The sequence below is a fragment of the Phodopus roborovskii genome, unplaced genomic scaffold (genome assembly GCF_943737965.1).
Source record: "Phodopus roborovskii unplaced genomic scaffold, PHOROB, whole genome shotgun sequence".
NCBI classification, from domain to species: domain Eukaryota; kingdom Metazoa; phylum Chordata; class Mammalia; order Rodentia; family Cricetidae; genus Phodopus; species Phodopus roborovskii.
This window is the reverse complement of record NW_026126516.1, coordinates 11,277,731-11,288,274: the sequence shown is the minus strand read 5'-3', so window position 1 is coordinate 11,288,274 and position 10,544 is coordinate 11,277,731. Positions and strand designations below refer to the sequence as shown.

The window sequence follows — 10,544 nt, the reverse complement described above, 5'->3', positions numbered from 1 at the left end:
ACCAGGCTGCTGGGAAGAGCAGACTGTGGCCTTAACTGCTGAGCCATCCTTCAATAACAACTTGGTTGGTTTTTTGAAGAAAGGTCCCAGATAACCCAGCTTGCTATGGCATTGCTTGGGGATGACCTGAATTCCTGCTCCAGTTTTCGCGTCTCAAGAGCTGGGATTACTGGATGCTTCTTTTACTTTTCCACACTGCTTTCCCCTAGAAAAGCCAGTAAAATCCCAGTGGGAAAAGTCCCAGCCTAGTCTCAGAGAAACCCGGGGCACGAGGACAGTCAAACCGGGGTCAGAATAAGGCCACGTAGGAGGCAGTTGAGAGGGAGAGGCCCAGCTAGGACACTAACCGAAGTTCCGACCTTGGGAGAAGCATCTCTGTCTCCGAGCCTTAGTTTACTCTTCGGTGAAATGGGATTATTGCTGGGATGAAGTGAGTTCTAGGTAGGTGAGGGCCGGGAGGACCCTCCAGCAGATGTCTGCTCGTCTCTAAGTCAATTTTGCCCAGAATGCTAAGGGGCCCAGACTGGAGTCCAGTCTAAAACTAGGGAGGTGCAGTTCACCCTCTGCCCCGGGGACCGCGGTGTATCCCTCTCTCTCTCTCTCTTTCTCTCTCTCTCTCCCTCTCCCTCATCCTCTCCGTCTGTCTGTCTGTCTGTCTGTCTGTCTGTCTGGGGCCAATTTGCCATTTTTTCTACTGTTCCCGTAGTGACGCCGGCGGGCGCTAGGGGGAGCTGCAGGGCGGTTTCATGCTTCCACCGGGGCTGGGCTGGGCTTCTGAGTGGGTGCGGCGTCCGCTCTGGCCCCACCCAGACTCTTTCCCACAGTTTGTAGTGGGGTGGGCGGAGGTTCGACTCTCCACTCCCCCTCCATCTCACGGACCTCCAGGAGGGGTCATCATTACTCAGGCGCTACCCTGGTAGCGCTAGCAGACGGCTTGGGTCTCAGGAGACCTCTCTCAATCCTGCCCTGGAGAGAGGTGGCCTCATCCCTTTGCTCTGCTTCCCGAAGTGGGTAAGCACTTCCCCCCTAAGGCCAGCCCCCAACTATCCCCACACTCCCTACCTATTCCCTATCACTCTGCCCTCGCTCTGGGACCCACGGCAAGGAGGTCTCTAGAAGAACAGCAACACTTGTAAACTGTGAAGCTGGGACCCAGACACCCTGGACACCGCTGGACCCAGAGCGCCCACGGTTTTCAGTTTAAAGCAGACTCCCCGGCACACTCCCACACCTCCCCTTTCCACCCCGGCAGGTTAGCAAGGAGGTCAGGAGAGAACAGAAGGTGTCTCCCACAGCCCCTTCCAGCTTGCCCGGGGTGGGGCCTGGGCCTGGGGGCTTTGTTGAGCTAACATTTATGAATGGCTGGGCCCTGAATTTCCTCAGGCCTGGCTCAGGCTTGGCCAAGCATACCTAAAGAGGGAGCCCTAGGCACGGTCAGCTTTCTGCTCCCCAAGCGATGACTAGGTACTATAGCTCCCTTCCTACAGTGACACAGCCAAGGCAGTTTGTCCATGTATGGTTATGGAGGGCCAAGACCGTCGTTCAAGAGAGGATGAGGTACTTGCCCACCAAAGGTACCACATGGGTACCAGGCCTACTTTGGTGGATTACCAGCCTGAGGGTCCCTACGGAGCCCTCAGCAAGACTAATCCAGGGCACCTCAGCTTGCACCTAACTTTCCTCATCTATGAAACTGGACTTTTGCTGGAATCCATGAGGCCCAGGCTGGAAGGCCCCTCTCACCCTAGAACCCATCCTTGTGCCCTAATGAACCAGAATGAAGAGAACAAGAAGGTGTCTAGCCCCCAGGGGGTCTCCAGCAGGGGAAGGGAGGAAGAGGAGAGAGAGGGATCCTAGGCAGAGGTGGTAAAGAGCCTGCTCTGCAGCTGAACACACACACACACACACACACACACACACAGGCACACACACACACACCCGGCGCACGCACACACACAGGCACACACACACACACACCCGGCGCACACACAGGCACACACAGGCACACACACACCCGGGACGGAGTGTCTGGCTATGCTCAGCCTGCCCCTCTCCCTCCCCGTCCAAGTGTCCAGTTCCCACAGGGTTACCCACCCAACGCTCTGATTTGCTCAACCTAGGTTCTTAGGAGAGGTTAGAATGTCACTGGTCAGACCAAATTGTCCTCAGCACCTCAAGTCCCCACCAGGGGGGCCCATGGCCACCAGGAAGGGAGCCTTTATTTCTGCTTCAAACCACGGGACAAAGAGGGTACACTCCAGATGTGGGCCGTGGAGCAAAAAGGCGGGGGTTGAAGTCCTGGCCACACTGAACCGGAGAGGAAGCTTGGTGAGCTGGGGAGAGGAAGCTTGGTGAGCTGGGTGTCCTGGTGGGCCCTGTCGTTTCTGTGACTCAGCCGGTCCTCCTGGGATCAAGGCCCTGTCAGTGGTCAGGGAGCAGAGCCTGCCATACCCTTCCGGACCAGGGAATGCCTGGTGGCCAGAGCTGGCATTCTCCATGTCATTCAGCTGCTGCCTTCCCTGGGGCTCCTGGTGGGCTCGGGGAAGGAACTGCAAAAAAAACCAGACAAAATGCAAAGGCCTCTATATTGGTGATGAGCTGTAGCTGCTTTGGTCCTAGGGGCATAAGGTAAGCCCTTGGCACACATCTGGGTAGGACAGTCCTTTCTGCCCAGGGGCTGATAGAAAGGAAGGACACACCTGCTTTAGGGAGAGAGGAGGCTGAAGCCCGCCCTGGGAGCAGAAGCAGCCCTCCCCACCCTGTCCTACACTTCAGGGAAGGGTGACAGAGCCACCTCCGGTCCAAAGCCTCGGTCACCCAAGGGCCAGTCCCTGCTGCTGTCTCTGATGCTGGCCTGACAGAGGGCGAAGGAGTTTTGAGTAGAAGTGGGAGCTGTGGGCACAGACCCCTCCAGAGCCCAAGCTGCATGAGGGCTTTATGGGTGACCCCAGGCAGTGAGGTCTGGGGAGAGGGGGAGGTTTGTGGGGTTCTGAGCACCTTTCATGGGAGATGAGCTCACTTCCTCACAGGAGATTCTCCAGCAGCTTCCAGAAGTAAGGATTCCCACATGCCCAGAGCTTTCAGTGACTTAAGCACTCTAGAAGCCTCCACTGCCAGCCCGAGGGCTGATTCCCCTGCCCCGCCCTGCTCTAGAAGCTCCAGCCTTTCACCCATGTCCCCAAGTGTGCCCCTTTCCCCCGGCCCCTCCAGGGCCTTGTGGGCTATGGGTACTGTTCCAAAGGTCTTGACTCAAGAGAGAAGGAGAACAGAGAGCCGGCTGGGCTGGATGGCGGGAGAGGGCGCATTTCGCAGGCGATGGAGCCACAGGGCGTGTAAGGGACAGGTGCAGACAGATGGCAGGTGGTACAGTGGCTGGAGGGGCTGATGCTGGGGTGGGGTGCTGGGGTGTGAACTACTGCAGGGTTCCCACACCGACCACAGGCAGGCAGGAAGTGGCTGTGGTCTCTGAGGCAGGAGAAAAGTCTTCTCACTCACCCGCAGCAGCCTGGATCTGGGGGGCCCCCCTCTGGGTGCCCTCGGGGGGCCAGCGCAGCTCCCCACTTTCCACGGCACCCACTTCAGTGGGTTCCACCACAATAGAGGGCAGTCGCTGGCAGAGCCGTGAGCCTTTCTCCCGGACTCCTACTGCGGCCTAAGGGGAGAGTGGGTAAGGTTCCTGGTAATACTGGGCCATGGGCCTCTTCTGCCCCTGGCCTACTAGGAAGTTCAAGGACAGGCAGGACAGAGCAGCCTCTACCTTTTGTTACCACCGGGGAATAGACACCCAGGGAACACCGTGGCACTTAGCCGGGCTCAGACCCAGAGAAGCCGTTTCACAGACAGACCCTAAGACCACAGAGACCATGTCAGTTAGGAGGGAGACCAAGACTGGGCACCCCAGCTGCTTCCTGTACCTGGAACCCAGCACATTTCCTTTCTGGGGGCTTCCCTGCTGGGTCCTTGGCCTCCTCCCTCCACATGGCAAGCTGAGGAGCTAGGAAGACGTTGCCATGGCAATCAGAGCTGGCTCTCACTTATTGTTCAATGCCCACACCTCTGGCTGCGCTCAGCATCTCCATCTCCCATTCAAGGCTTTTCAGGGTTGAGGCTGTCTCACAGGGCTCCATCCCTTGGTGCCCCACGGTCTGACTTGTCTGTACTTCCCCACCTCTGTGTCCTCCTGGAGCTCTGGCAAAGACAGCCACCTAGTGTATGTGTACCTTCCCTGGGTGGCACACAGGTCTCCAGGCAGAGCAGGCTATTACACTGCCCCTGGATGGCCGCTTAGAGCCGCCGGACACTGGCCTCCCATACAAGCTTCCACACCAGGACCTTTCCAGCCAAGTGCTGCAGGTGACCCTGAGGCCTGAGGACAGGCGTCACCAGGCCGGGTCATCTGTGTAATGAAAGGACAGAGGGCCTCAGATGGCGGCAGAGCTGGACCCTCGTGGGGCTGACCCTATGTGGGCATTGCCAAGTCACGCCTCCATCCCCATCCTGGCTCCCTCCTCATGTGACATTTTGCTTCCTGCCCCTCAGCCGGGGTTCCGCCTTGAGGGTACGCACTATGGGAAGGTGGCCAGGCCCGTAGGACCTTCAGCGGAGCTGTGCCTATGAGTTCAGAGTCTAGGCTGTTCCTCCTTCACTGGCTCCAGTGACCTAACCCAGTTCTGGAACAGAGAACCCAGCTGCTGCTTTGGGCAGGGACTCTAGGCTCTCATCTGATTTTACTTCTGAAACAGGGTCTCATACCCCAGACAGGCCTGGAACCCTCTATGTAGCCAAGGCTGGTCTTGATCCTTCTGACTCACTCTCTAGACCACTAGGATCACAGGGGTGCATCGTGTACTGAAGTACAGGCTTAAACATTTGCTGCATCAACAACCGTGACAAAAACTGGGTCTGAGGGCACCCTAGAATTGCATCCCCCATGATGGGTGGTGGAGGCAGAGACAGGTGGATCTCTGTGATGTCAAGGCCACTCTGGTCTAAGTTCTAGGACAACCAGGGCAGTTACAGAGAAACCCTGCCTCAAAACAAACAAACAAACAAACAAACAAAATAATTGTATCACTCTGCAGAGAGCAAAGTGTGGTCATGTGCTTGGGAATAAGCCTTGATATCCCCAGGTCTAGAAGGGGTGCTAAGAAAGGCAGGGTAGCTTGCTTTCCAGCTTTACCCACCAGATTTCTATGAAAACAGCAGTGACCTCCCCACGTGGAAGGGCAGGCTGTGGCTAGGAGAGTTGGGAGGCGTCTGAAGTCATAGGCTAGAGCCTGAGGCTGGCTCCCTCTGGTCTCCCGCCACCGGTCAACCACGTACCTTCCCTGCGGGGCCTCCGGTGCCCTCTGTAGGACTCTCTGACTGTAGGATGCTCATGCTGCTGCCGATGTGGGCTACACAAAGACAAGGGCAGAGATGAGGTGTACACTGCAGCCGGTGTGAGCTGCCTGCCCTCCTCCTCCAGGACCCCACCCACCTCAGCCTCCCGTCTGGGGCCTGTGCTCACAGCTTAGGCCTGCTCTTTGCCTTGCTGGCCCCAGATGCTCCCTCATAGGAAGCGCAGCTGGACAGATGCCGCGTCCTCTGCTGTGGACAAGTGTGTCAAGAAGAGAGAGAGATGGACCCAGACTTGAGAGCCAGGGAGGCTTCCCCGAGGGAGGTGGCTGGCCTGAGGCCTCCCTAAAGGATCAACAGCAGACAGGCAGGGCAGAAGGAGGCAAGGGACAGAGAACACCCCGGACCTGGGGACCCAAACGGGTTTCAGAGTCAGGAGGCTGGGAGCATCTGGGACTGAGTTAGAGCCAGCCAGAGGCCAAAGTGCCCAGTTCCTCCCCAAGAACACCCCTCCACCCACAGACCCCTGAGAGCCTACCACCAGAGGAAAGCTGACGTCTTGCCTGAATGCGGCCGTGCTTACCCAGGCCAGCACTGGTGGGGGAGGTGGGGTCAGAGCCTCCACCGTGAGGACCCTGGAAGAAAGCATAAGGCTCACCCCCAGACTTTCCCCAGCACTACAGCAGGTAGGTTCTTGGGGCCCAGCCCAGGGGAAGAAATGAGGGTGGGATCTAACAGCCAGGGGCCAGGGTGAGGCCTGGGACCTGGGAGGAGACTAGACCAGGGCAAAGCAGAGACCGGACGGATGGAAAGCCTGAGCCCGAAACACCCTGCCGGGAGGGAAACAAATCCTTCGCCCCGTCCAAGGCAAAACAGAGACCAGCAGAATGGAATGTTCGAGACACCCTGCCGGGAGGCAGGTACTAGGGGAGGGGGTGCTCTAGCAAGGTCAGCTGCTAGTCTGAAAAATGAGGCTCCTTCTACCAAACGCCCACCTCGCTCAGCTCAAGTTCCATGCAATCCCAGAGAAATTTGGGAGGGGACACGTGCCTGTGATGGGCATTCCCAGGGCAGTAAGCAGCCACATCACAGCCATCAGTGCCTCCGTCCCAGAGCCCGCGGGATGCCCTGTGACCTGCTGTTCCCAGCCCTGGTTGGTACCCACTCAGGATCCTGCAAACCGCCGAGTTCGGGGAATCTCAGTTAAGCCCAGGACAGACACCCAAAGATGAGTGGGTGGGAGACGTTAGAAAAAGAGGGAGGGGTGAGTGACCCCAGAGCCATGCGAAGGGGTGTAGAGTGAAGGCGGGCGGGCGGAAAGGAGGAGGACAGTCCCAGGGGAAAATCTGGGGCCAAGATAGCGGCAAGGATGGAGCTACAATGGGGCCGCGGGCGAGGGCAAGTGCCCACAGGCTGCCTTGCTCTGGCCCAGCGCCTGGCGTCCAAAGCTCCCGCTGCGAGCGCCGCCCACACCCCACGCGCTCCGGGGCGTGGGGGAGGGTCCGGTGAGGAGGACCGCAGGCGCCGCAGGCATTACAGGACCTCTTGGTCCAGAGCCCCGCATTAGGTTGCCAAGCAGGACAGTGGGACCCACGCCCGTCCGTTCCCCGGATGCTCCCACTAACCCTTACTGCACTGGCCCGCCCGCCCGCCTCACCATGCACCCACCCCGGCTGCCTCGGTGCAACTTGGACGGGACCCAGAGGGTGAGGCTGGGGAGGGGGCGTTGCGCCTCCCGCACGCTCACCGCCACTCACCGCTAGCTCTTGCGGGGCCTCCACACCGCTCCGGAGCTCGCCTGCCTCGATCCTCCTCCGAGCTCTCCGCCCACACACACTCTGCTGCCCTCTGCTCTGCAGGGCCACCGGAAGGACCTGGCCTCCACCTCCCTAGACACCACTCTATTGCCAGAACCTGGTCCTGGCAACCTCAGAGCACCTCCCCCAGTCTCAAGATTAGAGTGTGATGTGCAGCTTCGTGTGGAGCCAGGTAGGTGAGGAGAGAGGGTTTCCTCCAACCCGGCACCGAGGGAAATGAAAAGGGTAGGAAGTGAGGCAGGTTGGAATTGTTCCGCCATTCCCTCTCACATACACGTCCAGAGTCCGGTTCCCCAGAATGTCTAAACAGCCCGGGACAGTTAGTCTGGTGAGCTAACCTGACACCCAAGGCATCATTCCGACACATGCGATCCACACAACCCCCCTTCTAGGATCCATTGTGAACCCTCTGATGTCCCAGTTCTCCCAGAGACCTAAAACCAACACCCAATTATCTAATTATCCAAATCACCCGGCACCCAGCCATTTAGCAGCAGCCATCATCTACCATCAACAGCCCAACTTCCATTCCATGGTCAATCATCCGCCCATCCTGCATCCGTCAGCTATCACCATCCAGCTAACATCCACTCACTACTACCTACCGCACAACGGTTCTGCTACATCCCCACATACTTACCCTGCATTGCATCCGGCATCCATCCATCCCTCGCTCGTCATCCACCCACTAGTAATTCATCCACCCATCTTCTTTCCATGATTCATTCATCTACTATCCTGATTATCCATCAAACGATACCTCTATGAACACCCCATCATGACCACACCCCACCCAACTACTGTGTACCCATATGTTCACCACCCACACGCAATTTACTAAACATCATCCATGGATGAAACAGCCATCCAACAGACATTCATTTACCACCCATTCATCTCTCCAGACTTATTCAGTGTTACAGGTTTCCATCAAATAACAACTTCTTGCATCCATGTGCCACTTACCTAATGTCAATTAGGATACTGTCTGTTTACTACTCATGTATCCTGAACTTTCTGCTAGCCTCCATCCAATCAGTCACAACTCATCACCTATAATTAGCCATCAGTTATCATCCATGTTTATATGAACCGCACTCCACCTCCATCCATCCACCCACTGACTTTATCCTCGTCTAACACATGTCTACCTGTTCAATATCCATCTCACAGTACCCACCCATCCATTATCTGTCATAATTCACTATTAATCTAAGTATCATTGGCCATCCTAGAAAATTTCACTGAGTTCCACTTCTGTGTCCAACATTGTTCTAGTCACTGGGGATGGCATTGTTCCTCCAACTAGCCTTCTAGTCCCTACCCACATGCCATCTCCATCTAGTACAATCATTTGATATTCACCTTCAGTGATTTCTCATTATCTATCCATTTGCCATTGGCCCATCTGTACATTAAATTATCCACTTACTATATACCACTTACTGCCTTCCGGTCAGCCACAATCTCCACGCTATCTACCCACCCATCATTCAGCTTTCATGAATGCATTTTCCAAGATGTAGTCATCAATTACTTAACCTTTCTCCACTCACCACATGCCTACCCTGAGCCATCCATTCATTGTTCACTTTCCATCATCCATCGACACTTTCCATCATCCATTGACACTCAACCTGTTACCTTTCCAGCCAGCAACCATAAATTTGACATTTATGATGGTTACTCTTGGTTGTAAACTTAACAGGATCTGAATCTACCGGAAGGCAAGTTTCTGGGTACAACTGTGAGGGCTTTTCTTGATTAGGTTGAAAGATCCACCCTAAGTATGGACAGTAGTTTTTGGTGGTGGACCAACCAAATACAAGGGGTTTGAGGGGAAGCCCTCGCCTGGTCGCCTTCACCTCCCACCGGTGGACTCCTTCACTTTGTGGCTGCTATTGGCATGGTTGCGGCCATTTTCACCGGCATCAGAACCCAGCTTCTTCAGCCTCCCTAGGTGATCTGAAGACCAGTGGCTCCCCAGGAATTCTCCAGGTCTTCGGAAGCAGATTAGGTGTCCAGCCTTGGGTGGTGAACAGCCAGTTTCCAGTCTCCCTTGTGGGAAAATGACCACTGTTGGACTTCTCAGACTGTATCAGGTAAGTTAATCAGATAACTCCCCCTTAATATATATTCCTCTAGAGGGTTCTAATACACATTTGTCTCCCATCCATGTCCCATCCACCTTCTACCTGACACTCATGATCCCCCATCAATCCTATACCCATCAGCACTTCCACATACTTTATTTGAACAGACTCATCACAATCAACTTACTAGTTATCCACCATGTATCTATACTTTATGATTTACCTACCAGATGTCCACCATCAGTCATCTGTTACCTACAGTCTACCAGTGGATGCATTCATTATCTACCCATGGACTCTTCATCCATATCCAGCACATCTTCTATCAATCTACAATTTACCTTTTCATCACCACTCAACCACCTTATATGAATACTTCTTCCCCCTTCCATCTCTCCAGCATGGAAGCACAACCACCTACCTCTTCCAGTGCCTGCCTAAACAATGTGCATATGTCCCACGTGCATTGTTCTACCCCTGTATCCAGCATCCGTCCCTCCACTACTCATCCAGCCACATAGTCCTCCACCCCACACGGCACCCTTCCAGGTAGTCATCTCTGATCCTTACATCATTGATAACGTACATCACTCAACTATTTTCCTTCACCTCTCTCTTTACACCTATTTCCATAATTTATCCTTTTTCTTACCACTCATTCATAAACCAAACATTCACTTACACATAAAATAAAGCAAATTAGTCTCTAAGCAAAAATTTAATATAAATAATGAACATTCATTGTTCAGTGCTGGATTCTGAAATCATTGAGATATATAAGAATCAATCTAAATTCATGGTCCAATGATCCACAAAGAGCCAATAAGTCAGCAAGAGGAGTGTTGGCATAAAAACGTGCATTTAGGGGCTGGAGAGATGGCTCAGTGGTAGCATGTACTATTCTTGCTAAGAACCCCACTTCTGGTACCAAAACCCGCATCAGGTGGCTCATGACCACTCGCTACCCCAGCTCTGGGGATCTGACACCTTCTTCTGACCTCCATGGAAACTCACACTCACGTGCACACAGCCACACATTCATACATGTAATTAAAAATAATAATAAATCTTTAAAAATTTACTTTGCCCTGAAATTTTAGTGCCTCCTTCTCTGGGGTATGGAGCCATGGAGCCGGTGAAGCTTGCTCCCCAAGTTCCCAGGGAGGAGGAGTGGGAAGAATCAGTGGGGTCTGCAGAGGTCTGGCCTGTGGCTGCAGCCTGGGAGACCTGGTCATGTGAGGCAGAGGAGAGAGAGAGAGAGAGAGAGAGAGAGAGAGAGAGAGAGAGAGAGAGAGAG

The 10,544-nt window shown here is 54.7% G+C and overlaps 1 protein-coding gene across 1 annotated transcript; it reads right to left on the bottom strand.

The window, feature by feature from the left end:
- Positions 1-2,165: 2,165 nt before the first annotated feature.
- On the bottom strand, positions 2,166-5,386 carry Lbhd2 (LBH domain containing 2). Its single transcript, XM_051196401.1, is given in 4 exon segments — positions 2,166-2,502; positions 2,504-2,549; positions 3,496-3,652; positions 5,323-5,386. Coding segments are annotated over 4 exon segments (597 nt in total). The 5' UTR covers positions 5,380-5,386.
- Positions 5,387-10,544: the final 5,158 nt, after the last annotated feature.